Consider the following 19,081-nt stretch of genomic DNA (forward strand, 5'->3'; position numbering starts at 1 on the left):
ACTTTTAGGATTTTTATTTTTAAGGATATGTGTGTGTGTGTTTCTGTGTAGGGTGTGTGTTTATGAGTGTGTGTTCAACTTCAAACAGATATTGAATGGACTTTTTTTAAAGATATTTTTTAGTGCAGTTTCAGGTTCACACCAAAACTGAAAGGAAAGTACACAGATTTCCCATATACCCCGTGCCCGTACACATGCGTAGCCTTCCCCCATTATCAATACCTGAACCAGAATGGTACATTTATTACAATCAATGAATCTATATTGACACATCATTATCACCCAATGTCAAAAGTTAACATTAGGGTTCAATCTTATGTTGTACATTTTATGGGTTTGGACAAATGTGTAATGACATGTATCCACCATTATAATATCATATAGAATATTTTCACTGCCTAACAATCCTCTGTGCTCTACATATTCATCCCTCCCTCCCTCGTGCTAACCCCTGGCAACCATTGATTTTATACTGTCTCCATAGTGTTAACTTTGCCAGAATGTCATATAGTTGGAACCATATAATATTTAAAAACTCTTTGCCAAACCCAAAGTCATCTAGACTTTATCCTACATTTTTTTCTAGGAGTTTTATAGTTTTGCATTTTACCTTTAGCTCTGTGATCTATTTTGAGTTAATTTTTGTGATAAGTGTAAGGTTATGTCCACGTTAAACTTTGTGCATGTGGATGTCCAGGTGTTCCAGCACAATTTGTTGGAAAGACTATTTTCCATTGCATTGCTTTTGCCCGTTTGTCAAAGATCATTTGACCATATTTACATGGATCTCTTCTGGGGCTCTCTATTCTGTTCCACTGATCTATTTGTCTATTCTTTCACCAATACCACACTGTCTTGGTATCTGTAGCTCTATAGAAAGTCTTGAAGTTGGGTAGTGTCAGTTTTCCAACTTTGTTCCTCTCCTTCAATATTGTGCTAGCTATCCAAGTCTTTTGTCTCTTCCTATAAACCTTAGAATAAGCTTGTCAATATCTGCAAAATAACTTGCTTGGATTCTGATTGGGATTGCATTTATTCCTATTTTTGTCTTCCACTCTTTTTCTGCCTTTTGTGGTTTTAATTGAGCATTTTATATGATTCTGTTTTCTCTCCTTTCCTAGGAATCAGTTATACTTTATTTTTTGTTACTTTTTTTAGTGGTTTGCCCTAGAATTTGCAATATATAATTACAACTAATCCAAGCCCACTTTCAAATAACACTATACCACTTCACTGCTAGTGCAAGTACCTTATAATAACGAAATAATCCTAATTCCTTTCTTCCATCCTTTGTATCATTGCTGTCATTCATTTTGCTTATATGTAAGCATAAATAAGCATATATATATATACACATACACAGCCATAAGCATACACAATAAATACATTGTTGCTATTATTATTTTGAATAAACTGTTATCTGTTAGATCAATCAAAAATAAGAAAAATAAAAACTTTTATTTTACCTTCATTTATTGCTTTTCTAGTACTTTTTCTTTATTTATGTAGATCTGAGTTTCTGTCCTATGTAATTTTCCTTCTTTCTAAAGAACTTCTTTTAACATTTCTTGCAAGGCAGGTCTACTGATAATAAATTCCAACAAATTTTGTCTGAGAAAGTCTTTATTTCTCCTTCCCTTTTGAAGGATAATTTCTCAGAGCATGAAATTCTAGGTTGGATTTTTTTTCCTCTCAACATTTTAAATATTTCACTCCTGTCTCTTCTCATTTATATGGTTTTTGAAAAGGTGAATATGATTCTTACCTTTGTTCCTCTATGAGCACAGTGCTTTTTTCCTCTGGCTTCTTTTAGAATTGTTTTCTTTATCTTTGATTTTCTGCAGTTTCAATATGATAGGCCTACAGTAGGGTTTATTTTGGTTTTTGTTTTGTTTTCTTTTCTTTTCTTTTTGCATTTATCCTACTTGGTGTTCTCTAAGACTGCTATATCTGTAGTTTGGGATCTGACATTAATTTGGGGGAAATTCTCAGTCATTATTGTTTCAAATATTTCTTCTCTTCTTTTTTCTCTTTCTTCTCCTTCTAGTCACATTACATATATATTACACCTTTTGTAGTTATCCCATAGTTCCTGCATATTCTGTTTTGGTGTTTTTTACCTTTTTGTCTTTGCTTTTCAGTTTTGGAGGTTTCTACTGAGATGTCTTCAGGCACAGAGATTCTTTTCTCAGCCATGTCCAGTCTACTGATAAGCCCTTCCAAGGCATTCCTCATTCATTACAGTGTTTTTATCTCTAGCATTTTTTTAATTTTTCTTAAAATTCCCATCTCCTTGTTCACATTGACCATCTTTTCTTGCATGCTGACTACTTTGTCCATTAGAGTCCTTAACATATTAATCATAGTTGTTTTAAATTCCCAGTCTAATAATTCTAACATCCCTGCCATATTCAAGTCTGGCTCTGACACTTACTCTGTCTCTTCAATCATGTTTTACGCCTTTTAGTATGCCTTGTATTTTTTTTCTTGATAGCTAAACATAATGTACTAGGTAAAAGAAATTACCATAAATAGGTCTTTAGTAATATGGTGGGAAGACGGGGGCAGGGGGGAGCATTTATAGTCCTAGATTAGTCTTTTAGTGAGTCTTTGCCTCTAGATTGTGAACTTCACAAGTTCTTCCCAGTCCCCTCCACCCCCCTAGATGGAACAGGATGGCTAGAGTGGGCTTGAGTTGGGTGTTTTCTCTTCCCCAGGTCAATTAGGCACTGATAAAATCCCAGCAGTTTCAGCTCTGGTGAAATAATTCCTCTTGAGGCCAGATCTTGTTAAGAAAAATAGAATGTCCTATCGTATTTCCAAATGGTTCCTTTTACCCTTCCCCTGCTAGAAACACAAGGAGATTTTCTAAGAAATTCACTGTGAGAACTAGCTAATGGTCCTGGACTAGCTAATTCACAAAACAGTGAGGGTACCCCATGACTGGGTCCCCCTGGAGTTTTTTACTCGGAGTTGCTCTCACTGACCCTCTAGCAATTCATCAATTATAGTTTAGGCTTTCCTACCCCCAACACTGGTTCCCACAAAGGTTTCTGCTCATGGTTTCTTGTCTGGTAAATATGATTCTCTATATCCACCTGTCTGTCTTTTCAGCTTGGGGGGCAACCCTGTGACCTCACTTCTCTATGGATCTAAGAAGAGTTGAGTTTTCAGTTTGCTCAGCTTTTTACTTATTAGGACAGAGTTGCAATTTTCAAGTTTCTTATATATTGGGCCAGAAACCAGAAGTCACATAGAGTTTTAAAATGTCTTGAATTTCTCAAAGTAGAAAAGAAATTATTTTACAAAAATATGAACTAAGCTTATTTATAAATTCTCATGTTTTTCAATTAATATATTTTATAAATAAATACATTTAAACAAAGGGAATTTGTTTCATTCATTTCTGTCCCTCCCAGGAGGAGAGTTATACTTAATTTAGAATGACATTTGCACGTTAAGGGCAAAGAAAGCTTGATAAGAGAACTCGGCAACACAATACTGTTTTTGTTTGTGTGGTTTTGACATTTCAAAAATATTTCACTATGACTCTCAGTAGAATACAGTTCTGCTATAACATGATACATGTATTCCTATAAATCATTACATTATACAAATGCACCATAAATTTCATAGAGCTTATGGGTAAAGTAGGATTAGGAGCACAACACCAAAAAGCTTCATCAGTGACACATTAAAAAAAACAGGAACTTAATAAAAATGATAGCATAGATCTACACATGTCAAATGATACTACATAATACTATAATAACAGTACGTATGAATACATAAAAATTCAATGCATAATACTACTTAAGGCATAATATGTAATATTACAACAAATATGGCACATTACCTTGAAAAAGACTTGAGGTTTTATGCAATACTTTTTGACACCACTGGGAGGCCATAAATATCACCAAGGGAGAAAAAAGAGAGGAAGAAGAGAAATTATGGGACTGAGAAGAGAAAAAGGACAGAGAGAACAATAGGACACGGGTTTCCCAAGTCTAAAGTTGCCAATCAGAGCCCAAGCTGTGTATACACACAGAGGTAATTTGTAACCCAGGGCAAACAGCAATCACAGTGTGCACTAAAGACTGGAGCAACAAAGGGGTTAGAGGGACAGCCTTGGAAAAGGAGACATTATGAGATTTTCTGACTCTAAACTGGAAGAACAAGCTGATTATGAATGTGACTTTATTACCTGGAAAAGGCTGCATAACTGAACTGTAAGCCAAGATATGCTTACTCCTTAGGGTCTTCACCTGGGAGAGGATGGCCCCATTTCTTTTGTTTGCTTGATAAATCTGTGTGCTGGCCTTTGCTGTGATGATCCAATATATAAATTCCCCATCCACAGTTAAGCTAACAAGTGTTGTTCCTATTGATTAAAAACATAAAAAGAACATAAAGAACAAAATACATATCTTAAATTTTCTACTCCAAACAATATATAAAATCCTTTCTCTATATTATAACTGCTAAAGTTTGAATCTATTATTTCAGTATGAAAAATACTTTTGTTTTATGTCATTTGGCTAAGGGTTTTAGAAGTATTTTCTCATTTTAGCTTCGTATCAAGCCAATAAGGTAAATACTATTATCACCATTTTGTAGAAGTGCAAACTGAGACCTGAAGAAGTTAAATGGTCTTCTCAAGACCATAAAATTAGCAAAGGGCAGAGCCAAGATTTAAAATCCACTTTATGTGACTTCAGGTCAAGTGATGTCAATCTGAGGGACGTGTTAGATTATAAACATGGGGCTCAGAGCCTTACTCAATATTTTTATCAGTGGTTTGGAATGAATGCATAGTAAACATATTTATCAAGTTTTCAGATAATACATGATTACTACTATCACTAGCAGGTTTAGTTTCAGATACTACATGATTAGTACTATCACTAGCCTTGAAGTTCAAAAATCTCACAACAGAATTAAAAATTGGATTGAAATGTAATAGGAACAAATATAACATCCTAACTTCAAATTGAAAATAGACTCTACAAATGGATGAATGAAAGAGATCTGGCTTAACAATAGCTAACGTGAAAAAGACTATGGGTTTTCCAGGGGCAGGCAGCCCAAAGACCTGACGCCACTTTCAGTTATGGTAGAAAGAAGACCCAGGGCATCAGAGCCCCCTGCACTGATCAGAACACAGTGAGAGTATAGCATGTCATTATGAGGGCAGCGTTTAAGAGGATATTAACCCAACTGGTGTGAAATGACAGAAGGGTGACTAAGACAAAGAAAGATCTAGAAGCCATATCACCTGAGAAATTGTTACAGATACTTAAATTTTTCCTCTAAAGAAAATGCTCAGAATGGGCTATGACAGCTACCTCTACATAGTTGAATGGCTGTCATGTAGAAAGTGATTAATTTATTCTTCATAAATTTAAGGTCAGAACTAAGATCAATGAATGGAGAGAAGACTTTGCCTAAATATAAGGGAAAAAATCTAATATCCAGAATTGTCAAAAAATTGAAACAGACTTCCTTATAAAGTAGTGATATTTTTATAAACAGGTATTCCAGTGCTATTTTTCTAGAAAAAAATCTCTTGCAACATCATGACAGCTAAATTATCTCTAAAGTCATTTTAATTTTTTCTATTGATAAAATTATAAATTTCAATTATGGATTTATGAAAGAATGACAGTTTTATACCTGTATGATAATGGCCCACTAGGTAATTCTTGTGTATCAGATGTTAAAGAAAAAATTATTCTGACACTTCCTAAAATGGCAAAAAAGACTTTAGTCAAAACTAGTGCAATATTGCAATAGGGGAGACAGATGTTGCAACACAACAAAGACAGTAGGGGATTTATAGCCAACAAGCTGAGTGAGGGAATCAGCAGATGGAAAGTTAGTAAGAGGGGACATCACAGGTGGAGGGATCCATGTTAAACTAGCCTGACAGGATTCTTTGCTGAAGGCAGGCAAAGGTCCTGGATATCAAGGGTGCGGGACTAAGAACTTGATCATATATCAGTGGTGGGGGATTCTCTCTAAGCTGATTTAGTAAGATTCTTACTAAAACTGGACTGAGCAAGAATGGACATGGGAAGGCCAAGGTCAAAGTGTAGCAAGAAGAGGGCTCAGGTCAGGTGCAGTGGCTCACATCTGTAAGCCTAGTGCTTTGGGAGGCCAAGGTGGGAGGATTGCTTGAGGCCAGAAGTTCTAGACAAGCCTGGACAGCATAGCAAGACCCTGTCTCTCCAAAAAGTTTTAAAAACTAGCCAGGCATGGTCATGTGCACCTGTAGTCCTAGCTACCCGGGAGGCTGAGGTGGAAGGATCACTTGAGGCTGCAGTGAGATATGATGGCATCACTGCATGCCAGACTGGGTGGCAGAGACTCTATCTCTAAAAAAAATTATAAAAGGTTCAGAGGACCATAACAAAGTTTGGTCAAGGAAAGAGTCTTTACACAGATTTCACAGAATTAAGCAATTTACCTAAGAGGAGAAATTTAAAACATTATCTGTACTCTTAAGCCCATTGGAAGTACACAGGACTTATTTCTAAAAGGTTATGGGTAACATGTCAACAAAACCATATGTGCAGTTATAACACACATGTATTTGCAATTTCAAAACTTCACTATATAATCCAGCACTAACCAATAGGACTTTCAGTGTTGATGGACATGCTTTATGCCAATGTTGTCCAATACAGGAGCCATTAGCCATTTATGGCTTTTGAGCATTTAAAATGTGGCTAGTGTAACTGAGGGATTAAATGTTTAATTTTAATTAATTGTAATTATTTGTAATTTAAATCACCACATATGGCTAGTAATGATCATATTGGGCAAGGAAGAGTAGACTCTTAAGAGTATATGAAATATTTAGAATGTATTTTTTTTTTTTGCTGTTGGAATTACTTCTAATTAGGAGACTTCCAAATTGTATTAAACATTCAAACATTTTCTCTACAAGCATGTGAATTTCAACAGCTAGACCTGCCAGGTATTGCCCAACTCATGTTGAAAGTGAAGTCAATGGATCCAAAGTAGAAATAAAATAGGGTACTGGTAAGATCATAGATGTAATTAGGCCTGGTTTCAACTTCTCTACTAACTAACTGTGGCCCTTGGACAAGTTACTTTACCTTTCTCAGCCTCAGTTTCCTCATCTGTAAAATGAGGATATCAGTACCTAGCTCATCAAGGTATCATGAATATTAAAGGAGATAAGGAATTTAGCAGCATGGTTAGAATATATAGTTAAACTCATTAAATTGTAGTTCTGTTATTAAGTACAAAACCTTTTTTAAAACTCAGATTTAGAAAATTATGTGAATCCCTACATACAATTTCCCTGGAAACAACTTGATTTGAATTCTACAAGAACACTGGGCATGGCCCAGAGCAAATACCATGTGTATATTCTTTGAGTATATGGGGGATGCGAGCCCTTTCTAATGGGATGGGAGAAGCTGCTGTTATTAATGAAGATCTATGCGCACACATCAGCATCTTACCAAGCATAGCGGGTACCAAGACAACTCTCCAACATTGACATCCGTCCAAATCCATTGCCCAGATCTCCTGTACTTTGGCAAAGTATAACAGTGGTTTCTCTAGGTCGGAGGTATCAATAGTCATTGCTCCACTTAACTCAAATTCAGACACATTACAAGAACATTGGCTCCTTCCATTTTGGTGGTTTGTGGCTGTGGGTTGCAGAATGTGGTGCAAGGAGTGGTTGATAATACTGTAGTAGGACATCTGATAGCCCAAATCGGAAACTTCTGTCCAATACAAGCGACTATAGGGGGAAAAAAGTCCCTTCAACTTAATGAGTAAAATCAAATATTGGTTCCTAATGAAAATCAGCCATTTCTAATGATTGGAGGGACAAATACAGCCTTTGGAAAGAGCATGTCCAAGTGTCCAATAACTTTCCAAGATGACAAAGGTCACAAAAGTCTAACTTATAGCATTTCCAGTGATTTTTTTAATAAATGGGTTTATAACTAAAGTCTTGAACTATACTGACTTTAGGCAATGTATTAAATGACTCATTAATGGCTGTAAATATGAAATATATTTGCATATTTTTCATTAATGCCCATCTCTATTCCCCTCCTCGTTTGTTTCTACTTCTTAATACTAGTTAACAATCTAGTTTCAAAATAGCCTACCCCCATGTTTATGGTACAAACAAAAATATATCTTTCCAGCCTGGGAAAAGGCCCACTCAGTTGCTGAATGGAGACCTTAAAGCTTATGTTATGAGGATATTAATTAATTAAAATGGATGAGCCCAGAATAATTTTTGCTGTGCAAGACATGCTGCCCATCTGTTCCCGCTCATCTCCTGCCACTCCCTCAGTCCCCTTCCTGTCCTTACCAACTGATAATATTATCACATACACTAGTATAAAAATCTGTTGTTTCCTGCTGGGAATGAGCCTAACTTTAAGTTAGTCAAATAGTCAGTATGGATTAAGTTTACCTATTTGTGGTTGTGGGCTCATAATTTATATGAAGAATTACTTCTATAAGATAATATAGTGAGCCAAGAACCCTAAGCATCTTATTTCCCTGTCATTAACTTCTAATATTAAATCACAGATATTACATTAGATATGTCCATGTCTATTTCATCACAATAGAAAAAAATATACTTACATACCTTAAAAGAGGATATACAGAAAAAGAAATTATTGTTGAATTCCTGTTGCAAATCTTCAGCTCTCTGGGGTGTTTCACCTTGTGTTCAAGATCAACATCAAATATTTGCATTCCATTTTGTGATTCTTTCAGTGCAAAGTAGAGATGCCTTGAAATCCAGTCAATTGTAATAACTGTGATATTAAAAACCAGTGCATCTCGGAGGAGCTTAACAATAGGTAGAGAACACAGCTAAGGAGATAGTGGCTATTTCTTTTAATTTTAAGACTTTTCTATAACCCCCATATCACTTATTTACTGCACTTCTCCTTTGTAGTCCAAAACATCAATAATTCTAGATTATGTACCATTATAACATGGGTCCGCTTCTCACATTTTCCCTAGATAATTTCAACTACCATGACTTCAACTAGAATCCATAGACCACTGCTGCAAATCCATACCTTCAGGCACGAGCCTTCATGGAACTACTGATTCAAATATCAAACTGCCTACTAAACATCTCTGTATGAATTACCCCAGAAAACAGAGCTCATGACCCTCCCCAAATCTGCTTTTCTTCTGCATTTTATATTTTTATGGATGTCCAGCACCCACCCAAGGAGCCAATCTCGATGAACGTGGTTCTTCCTTGACTTCTTCCTCACACTGTACCCCCAGTGAGCTAGTCTCATGTTAAATGTCTCTCCAGTTTGTCCTCTCCTTCTCACCTCACTGCCATGGCCCTGCTCAGGCTGTGACATTCATTTTTTACCTGGATTTCTGGGATGGCCTCCTAATTGTCTCTCTCAGATTTAACCCTCTCCAAGTCATTATTCACACTGCTAACAGATAGACAGGTCTTTCTAATACACAACCATGTTAATAACTCACTAAATTTTTTTAATGACTTGCTGTTGGCTTCCAGGTTGACAGCTGACTCCTTAGCACAGGCAAGGAGGCCCATCATGCTCCGGCTCCCGCCACCTTCTCCTGCGTTACCACCTGCCTCTCCTCCACCCTCACCCCACCTTCATTCCAAACATGCTGTGGCTCTTTGTTTTCCTGTCTTTGCGCTTGCTACTTCTGCAGCCTCTTCCCACCTTCCCTGGCTCATTCATCGCCTTTGTCCCCAGGATGTTTTCCCATCCTACCTCCACCACTGCAGCCTGGATGGGGTGTCATTCTCTGTAACTTGACCACATCCTGCTCTCATCACGGCAGTCATGCTAGTCCATCTTCTCTATTAGCTAACACCTAGTGAATGCCTACCACGTGCCAGGCATTGTGCTAAGTGCTTGACGTGGATTATCTCATTGAATCTTCACAGGAACCCTATATTACCTAACCAGAGAGGTTAAATAACTTGCCAATGGTAACAAATCTAGTAAGTGGTGGAGCCAGAATTAAATTCTAGATAGTCAGATTCCAAAACTCACCCTCTTAATCAGGATGCAGTACTGCCTTCCTAGTGCTAAACTAACACTAGACTGGCTTTGTTAACAGCAAAGCTTGTAAATTTTTACCTCGGTATTCCCAGGATCTAAAACACAGTGCCTTAAACCCAATAACTGTTTTGCTAGATTAACCCCGAATGACATTTTCCCAAAATCTATTCTGTATTTATTTGTGGTTAAGTGATCACACATCTGATCTGTCCTTTCCAATCATTCTAATCTGAATGAGAACCATCAGCCAGTTATTTAATTACAGGTGCGTGCAATATGCAAATGTTCCACTTGTTCATTTTAAAAGAATTCCATAGTGAAATACCTCAGAGCTGGAACGATTGTGCAAGTCGAGAAGGAAGAGTGAGTTTCCCTCAGCGTAATACCCCATCTCATTATCAGCTGTGTAGCCCATGGCACTGATCTCCCTTTCCCCCGAGAACGTCCACACAACTTGATTTTGATCCATGTCCAAAACAACTATCTTGTTGCCAAGAAGAGTTATGAGGTAAGGAAACGGGTTGATTTCTGAAAACAAAAAACAAGTGGATGATATGTATGAGGAAACTAACTTTAGTTTTAGCAAAGTCTCTTGATTCAGCATCAGGCAGTTTTGAAATCCATCGCCCCGTTTGGGTCATCTGGTACATTGTCTCAGCGAAGACTATAGGCTCTCTACCCCCAGGTTTATTTAAACAAGTTTTGGTGAAAATCAAAATTGATTATTTTATCTGAACTTAACTTCAGCTCAGAGACAGTGTTCATATCCCTGAAGATCCCAACGGGCACAAAACACTTTTAAATTGTTATGCTCACAGATGCTGATTAACAAATACCTGATACTGCAGACTTGACTATGGCAGAAAATGGTCCTGGCCCTTTAGATGTGAAGACTCGAACCTAAGAAAAGGCAATATAAGACTGTATTCAACAGCGTTCTCAGTGGCAGTGATTAAATTCTGAGACTGACAAATAATTGAATGTTTCATTTCTCACTCCTGATGGTTTTGAATAGTTATTTACATCAACATATAGCAATAAATCACTAAGAGGAAATATAGTGCCCTATACTCATCTTGCTGGGTTTTCTCATCTAGAAAAGTACAAAGAAATGGTGGAGATATTTCTTGCAAAACAATGCATCACTAAAAAAGTCTGGGGATTTCATGTAAGTCATGGGTGGTGATGGATGTTTAGTTAATCTGATTGTAATAATCATTACACAATGTGTACAGCCAGCATGTTGTATACCTTGAATATATACAATATTTATTTGTCAATTAAACATTTTAGAAGGTCTCCAGCTATTTCCAAAATTAAATTATATAGAACATTCAAAAGAAACAAAATTGTACAAATTATGGTAAATTTTCATTTATCTTGAATTCAATAGCTAGAAGCTTCAAATAACTAAATTGACTGTATATTTTAAGAGGATTTATTAAAAAAATAATTAAACCTTATATTAAAAAATGATTATGCATTTCAAGCCATTTTCACGTACATTATCTCTTTTGAGCCTCACAACTACTAAGGGTAGAAACTGGACTGGGATCATAATTAAGGTAAGTAACTCATCCACAAAGACACACGTAGAAACTGGCATAAGGACCAAGTCTTCCAAGGTCTGTATATTTTTCTTCCCACTGGACCATGCCACATCCTAACAGTAAAGTTTTAAACATTTTTTTAGATATTTTTTATTGTATAATAAATCATTTTCATTTCCGAATCTTGCATGTGTACAATAGCTTACAAAGAAAATTGACATCTGTAATGAGAGCATCAGAATATAGAGCCTCAAGTAGTCTCTCAATCAACAAAACATTGGGTTATTTTTCCTATACTTCTAGTATTCAATATATTTGACAGCCAGGCACAGTGGCTCATGCTTGTAATCTCAGCACTTCGGGAGCTAAGGCAGGATGATCACTTGAGACCAGGAGTTTGAGACTAGCCTGATCAACATGGTAATACCCTATCTCTACAAAAAACAAAAAATTAGCCAGGCCTGGTGACGCATGCCTGTAGTCCCATCTACTCAGGACACTAAGGCAAGAGGATCACTTGAGCCCAGGAGTTCAAGGCTACAGTGAGCTATGATGGTGCCACTGCACTCCGACCTGGGAGACAGAGCGAGACCCTGTCTCTAAAAAAATAATTACAAATAAATAAATATATTTTACTATATCTATCTGTGTGTGATTTCTAACTGTGCACATATATATATGTATATATCATGCAGTCTTTGCTTTTGTACAGGACTGTGTTAAATGAAACATACATATCCATGCATGTCACTTTGTACAGTTCTATGGTGACTAAAATTTGAAACTATATATACATATAGACAGATACACTTAACCAGAATATTTATTTAACTGGAACACTCATAATTCTTAGATAGGAATGTGTATTACCTTTAACTTTCATGTATAACTTATTTGACTAGTATATACAATCAGTTATCAAAATAATTATTAAATTGGAATTTTATAAAAAGAAAACAGATCCATAGGCAACTCAAATCTCTAAAACACTTCTCAAAACATTATTTTCCCCAAGACAAAATGGAAAATAACTCTAAATGTATACATTATCACCAACACGGTCATTAATGAGGATATGAAAATCATCTAGCCATCCATTACAAGTGGAGAGCTATTTCATATGAAATTTAAAATGTTAGAATAGGGTGGCAATGGAATTTTTTGACTGCCATTCTCTCTTTTCTGCTCTATCCATAGACGGGTGGTAACTGTGAGATATCACCTATGCCGACCCCCAGCTTTTATTCCCACTGGCAGCTCCAAGTCAGGACATCTAGATGATTCCCAGCGCTGCAGCTTTGGTGACTGACTGAAACACCCAGAGACATGCCTTTTTCTTTGCAGTAGGAAGATCAAATGAGATAATGAATATAAAAGTACCTACAGAACTTTTGTATGAGATTATTAGTATGACTTATAATGTTCTTGCTGAAAAATAGTGGTTTATCAAAATGTCACATGTACCCTAAAAATATGTACAACTATGATATATCAATTTTAAAAATATAAAAAAAATCAGGAATGTGAATTTAAAGTAAATACATAAATAAAACTGTGATACAGATTCAAAAGAAAAAGAATGGTTTATTCTGAATCTAAAAAGTATCGTGAGTGTGGGAAAGTTGTCCAGGTGTCCTCTACTGGTGCTGTCCCCTCTCCTTTCTGTTCTTGTGCCACCCATTTGACCCCTCTGATCCTAATGTACCCCAAATTCCTGATGGAGTGGCAGAATTCTTCACCTAGTCCTTTAATTAACCTTCTGTTTGCACGATTAAGACTCCCATATCTCCCTTTTCTCCCTCATACCTGGAAGGCCACAAGGCACCTAGGACTCATGCCCTCAAGTTGAAAAGACATCACTGAGGGAGTGACATTGACAGCAATCCAGTCTTCAAATGGTTTGTTTGTATCACTTTGGTTGGATATTTGATAGAAAATTTCAAATCTTGTTAATATGCCATTTGCATGCTTAGGTTTATCCCACCTAAATTCCACCACAACTTCATGCTTGTTGTGATATTTTCCACTTGGTAATACAAATATTCTGGGATTCTCTGGTGCTGATGGAACTGCAAAGCAGACAAACAGGGCAGGAAAGAATATAAAGTTGACTTTTATCACTCATGACAGGGGTGTGGAACAACTGAACGATAAATACCTCTCATTCCAGAGAGTTGAGGTATATCTGTCTCATTCTGAAAGGTCTTCAGAAGAGAATATTTCATAGATTTCATTAGGAACCTATCCTGACACTTTAGCAAATCTTACTGACAGGCAGACTACCTTATGTCCAACCCAAATCCTTCCCACTACCACTGAAGCACATCTTTCTTGTCTGTGCCCTGTGTAAACGGAAGGTGTTTGGTTCTCCGTATAAAGTGCAATATTCACTCTCACCCTGAGTCATTTCCCTGAAGGTGGAAATGCCAGTCATCAGGGGTGATGGCAGTGACTCTAACCAGCCTTCAGCTAGTTCAGGGTGTAAAATACAGCATATTTCAAGGACCTAGGCCCTCTCACCCTGAACACCCTAGGAGGCAGGAAGTTTTAGAGAAGGCTGATAATACCCCAAGGATATGGTTTGGGAGTACTCATTTATTCTAGAGCCAAACCAATCAATTCAATCTGTCTCCATTCTTTAATCAAGAGAAATTCCTCTGTCTAGTGGCCAAGTCATTCTACCTTAGATGTCCTTCTTCTTTCTTAGTACTCCTCCACAAGGTCTCCACCCCCTCCTCCATTCCAATCACATTGCTTCTTGGTTCAGCACTCACACCGTTATTCAGTCTCCAGGCCTTCTTATGTTGTGCTTCTCACACGGGATACCTCTTCTGGCTCCATCTCTCAGGGCCCAGCTAAACTTTCCACTCCTCTAAGGCCTTCCCTGGCCATGCAAGTCCATGTGCCTCTCCCTCTCCTAAGAATGCCTGAGTCAGTTTGACATAGGTGCAGGTTTCATAGTCCCATCTAGCCACTCTGTGCCACTGCTACTCAGTTATCACTGTCTTGTTTCTACTATTGTTTGCTGTGTATGTGTTTATTTCCCCACTGTTTTATGAGCTTCATCAGAGAAAGCATCTTTTCTTGTCCCTTGTTAAATGCCCCTCAAATCCAGTATAGGACTGGCACACAGTAAGTGCTTAGTAAATATTGGTCAATTTGAACAACTTCCTGGCTATATTGTCAATTTTCTGAACGTAAAAGCCAAATATTATCATTCTTCCTTATCACTCCCACAGCCAGCAGAGTGCAGTTAACCCTTGCCCCCAGCGGATCCCTGATGGATGCAGTCAAGTCCATTTCCACAGAACAATCCAACCAAAGCTGATATCCCAAGACAATCTCAAACAGAGCACACCTAACTGCTCCAGAACCTGCCCAGGCTCTACTATGTTCCTGTTGTGTGATTCATGGATGAATATTGTGGAAAGAATCTTAACAGTAAAAAATGCAATAGTGAATGAATATCTATATTTATTGAGCTTTTACTGTCTGCCAAGTCCTGTGCTAGGAAGTTTACATTAATTAAATCAATATGATACTATCATTTACCAACATTTGCAACAATGACTAAATGGAGATTTGACGAAACTGTGGTGAAAAGTCTGGATTAAGTCCCAGCCCTGCCATTTAGTAGCTATTTTATTTGGACAACTACTGGGTTTCCATTTTCTACTTTGTATAATCAAGATAATATCACCTGTCCTACCTACCAAAGACCTGTGATGAAATGATGTTTCTGACACATAATTGGCATGTGATAAATCTTTAATAAAGGAGCAATACATACAACTGGGCTTTGTATACATGTAATGATATAGCTAGTATCCTTTTTAAAATATATTCCCCAAAAAACATTAAATTTAGACATGGAGTATTCACTCACACAAGATTCTGAGTTACCATCTATGAGGACAGCCTGCCTTCCAAAGAAATCTCTGCTCTTAAATGCCCATTTTCCTTATGAAGGGTTTTATAAATTATCCGAAACATGTTTCCGCATCTTATATATCACTACAATCAAATGAAACAGTCATTAAGAAATCTTTGAAATATTCTTTTGGAATAAATTATGTAAATTTATGTTAATGATATATTCTAATCTCTAAAAAGTCATTGAAAGGGTATTGAATCTAAACACATCTATGAAACTGAAAGCTATTTTAAAATGTAATTAACTGTCCAATCCAGCTCATAGAAAGTGAGATTCTGTCTTGTGTTCAAAAAAAAGAGAGATTTTTAACCCTTGTACCTGTTTCAGGTGCTCGAAGTGATAGAGATGTTTTGGGGCCCTTTCCCCAGTACGTGTAAGGAGTGACAGAAAGATTAAATAAGGCATAGGGCTCCAGCCCTTCCACAGTAAACACAGGCAAAGGCTGTTGTTCACTAGCCAAGAACTAAAATATAAGCACAAAACATTATTTTCTTAGAGGGAGAATTATAAAATATTTCATTCCTAATTAAGATTTCCAAACTTTGGTTCACATGTAAAATCAAAACTTGCAATTTTGGAAATGCTAATTTTGGTCAATCCCATGTTTTACCACATAGACCAGTTAAAGTATGTCCAACACAGCAGTTAGCACTAAGCAGTCAGAGATGGGCTGTAAACAAGTGTTCTTGGGAACAATCTTAATAACCAAATGCCATGGGAATGACAAAGATGGGGTTGGCTCAGTGAAGAAAGTATAAATCCGTGTGGGCAGGGCTGAAACTGATGGTACAATCTATTTGGGAAATTGAAGTTACTAGAACCAACGCCATACCTTAGAATGAGCACTGAATTCCACACTGTAGAAAACTACACCCCAGTCCACTGCAGGGGGCGCATCCCACAGGACTTGAAAACTTGAAGCATTTCCTTCAATCCTAAATGAAGACACTTGAATAGAACCTGGGATAACCTTAGGGGTAAAGGAAAAATTCCCTAAGGAATGAAAAAAATAAAGAAATAGAAGGAGAAAGGGCTTAGGATTATTGATCAATATAGAAATCATGGAAAATCAATAAAAATTACTGATAATTAGAACTAAAACAAAATTTCTCTTTCCTTTAATATATCCTGAAATGATCTTTTTCTGACTTTTTCAGGCTACAAATTTGGTTTAAGATTAAACTGACTGCAAGAAAACCAACAGAAACTACTAAAAGCCTTGTTTCTCTTAAAACATAATTCTTAAGAAAAACTCCAATTTTAACCATTTATTTAACAAAAGGTGTGGGGGAGAAAGGGTAGGCAGGAATAAAATATTGTACCTGGCAGCGGTTTGAGGGATGTCTGAATAATTGTGAACTGATTAAATTTGGCCGATTCCAAAACAGAAACACTGGTTCTCTGAGCTATTTCCTGAGTTGTGATAATCCTAAAGCCATTAATCCAGAAGAGCCGACCACTATAGTACATCAGTGCATTCTGGGAAATTTCAGAAGTACTCCAGGCTGCAAATTCTGTGATGATGGTATCCCCAACTCTGCTAAAACACAACACCAATTAGCATGTGTGTCTGAAATCAGGGAAGGGCTGGTCCATGCAAGTCCTCCCAAGAATATGTATTTGTCAGTATGTGTGTGTGTGTACGATGAAAGGAAAGAAAATACTTTGCAACAATAATTGTCATTATTTTTAGTTTCATATTAAGTTGATTTTTTTACATTTTTCTCAAAGCAGTAGAGCTAAAGTAAATTTTCTAAGGGCTTTTCTTATTAATGTAATATTGCAATAGTTAAGACTATTTACACAGGTTTCAGCTTTTAAAAAAGACTTGTGATTTTGTTAAAACTCTAAGTCAAAGGGACAACATGAATTCTCATTACTCGATTAGTACAGAGATCACATCTTTGGTTTATTCTATGTGCTCCTACAACACTTGCATAAGCATAAGAAAGACGTGAGGCAAGGTACATACAGGGCTTGGAAATAAGGTTATTATTCAGAAATGAAACCAGTAAAAAACAATGCATAAAGTATAAATTTGCCACTTGTACATAAGGCTCAAAGATAACCTATAGATGTGAGGCAGAAGGGCTTTGAAACCAACCAAGCACAATGCAGTAAATCATGCTGGAAATAGCAAGAGTTAGGTTTCAGGTATAATTGTGACTTTTAAAAGGAAAGCCTATTGTATTGAGAGATTTGAAAAAAAGGAGACACCCAAAGTGCAAGAATTTGTGGCCATTTATCCAGAATTGACAGGGACGACAGTTCCTGAATGTGTTGGCCAGGACTCCAGGCCCTAGAGACATAGAACAGCTCTGTATGAGCAGAGTTCATCATAAACTCTGACACTGGCCTGGGTGGGCATCCCTCCGGTCTATCCAACAACATTCACTCAGATTCCTCGTTCTTCAAGCAATCACCTCACACCTAACCCAGTTCACACAATGCAAAGAGGGCATGGGCTACATGCCCTCATGGTTATTCTCATTCGTAAATAAAACTATGCCCCACTATGATTTAATGAATTTGCAGTGTGGGTGATGCTTCAGAAACAGACAGAACTGCATGGAACTCAGCTCATCCAATTAGTAAATATTTGACTTTAGGCAAATAATTTAACCTCTCCTTTAATGACTTATAAATTGTGGATATAACAATACTAACAATTCTGTACCTGGGTGAATTCTGCATCAAATTGATCCACACATACACATTCAAATTATTTTCAATAAGGTGCCAAAGCAATTAAATAAAGAAAGAGAAAATCCCTTCAGCAAATGGTGCTAGAACAACTAGATATCCATATGGAAAGAAAAATAAAATCTTAACCCCTATCTCACACCATACCCCAAAATCAATTTAATTTGGATCATAGATCTAATCATGAAAGCTAAAACAATAAAGTTTCTAGAAAAAAAACATAGTATAAAATCTTCACAACCTTTGGATAGGCAAAAATTTCTTATAGAAAACACAGCACCAACCATAAAAGAAAAAAATTATAAATTGGACTTTATCAAAATTTAAATCTTCTGCTCATCAAAACACACAACCAAGAAAATAAATAGGCAAGCCAAACACTGAGAGAAAATATTCACAACACATATATTTGACCAAATACTTATATATAGGACAAACAAAGATCTCCTGCAAATCAATAATGAAAAGACAACCAGTTAAAAATGAGAAAAATACTTGACAGACACATCATGAAAGAAGATACATAGATGACCAACAACAAATGGAAAAGTGATCAAAATTGATAGCCATCAGGAAAATGCTAAGTAAAATCACAATGATATACTGCTATAAACACCAATGGATGGTGAAAATAAGTAAGATTGCCAAAGTCAACTGTTGGGAGGATATGGAGCAACCAGAACTCTCATACATTTTTTATGAGAATGTGAAACGGCACAAATACCTAGAAAAACTGTTTGGCAACTACTTAAGAATACAAATATATATCTACCCCATCACCCAGCAACATCACTCCTGGGTATTTATCCAAGTAT

General features: G+C 36.7%; 1 protein-coding gene across 2 annotated transcripts in view; it reads right to left on the reverse strand.

The window, feature by feature from the left end:
* The window catches only part of ROS1 (ROS proto-oncogene 1, receptor tyrosine kinase), a 105,311-nt gene that overhangs the window by 41,397 nt on the left and 44,833 nt on the right, over nt 1-19,081 (reverse strand). Inside the window, exons 19-27 of one of the 2 annotated variants that reach the window (XM_045544246.1) lie at nt 16,886-17,100; nt 16,396-16,556; nt 15,882-16,026; nt 13,436-13,698; nt 10,916-10,979; nt 10,405-10,607; nt 8,654-8,859; nt 7,497-7,783; nt 4,208-4,384 (exon numbers count right to left, since the gene is read on the reverse strand). In XM_045544246.1, coding sequence (XP_045400202.1) covers nt 4,208-4,384; nt 7,497-7,783; nt 8,654-8,859; nt 10,405-10,607; nt 10,916-10,979; nt 13,436-13,698; nt 15,882-16,026; nt 16,396-16,556; nt 16,886-17,100 — 1,721 coding nt within the window. Of the gene's footprint in view, nt 1-4,207; nt 4,385-7,496; nt 7,784-8,653; nt 8,860-10,404; nt 10,608-10,915; nt 10,980-13,435; nt 13,699-15,881; nt 16,027-16,395; nt 16,557-16,885; nt 17,104-19,081 lie in introns of both variants that reach the window. The other variant, XM_045544245.1, reaches the window with a different exon arrangement.

This window comes from Lemur catta, chromosome 2, assembly GCF_020740605.2.
Source record: "Lemur catta isolate mLemCat1 chromosome 2, mLemCat1.pri, whole genome shotgun sequence".
In the NCBI taxonomy this organism is placed as follows: domain Eukaryota; kingdom Metazoa; phylum Chordata; class Mammalia; order Primates; family Lemuridae; genus Lemur; species Lemur catta.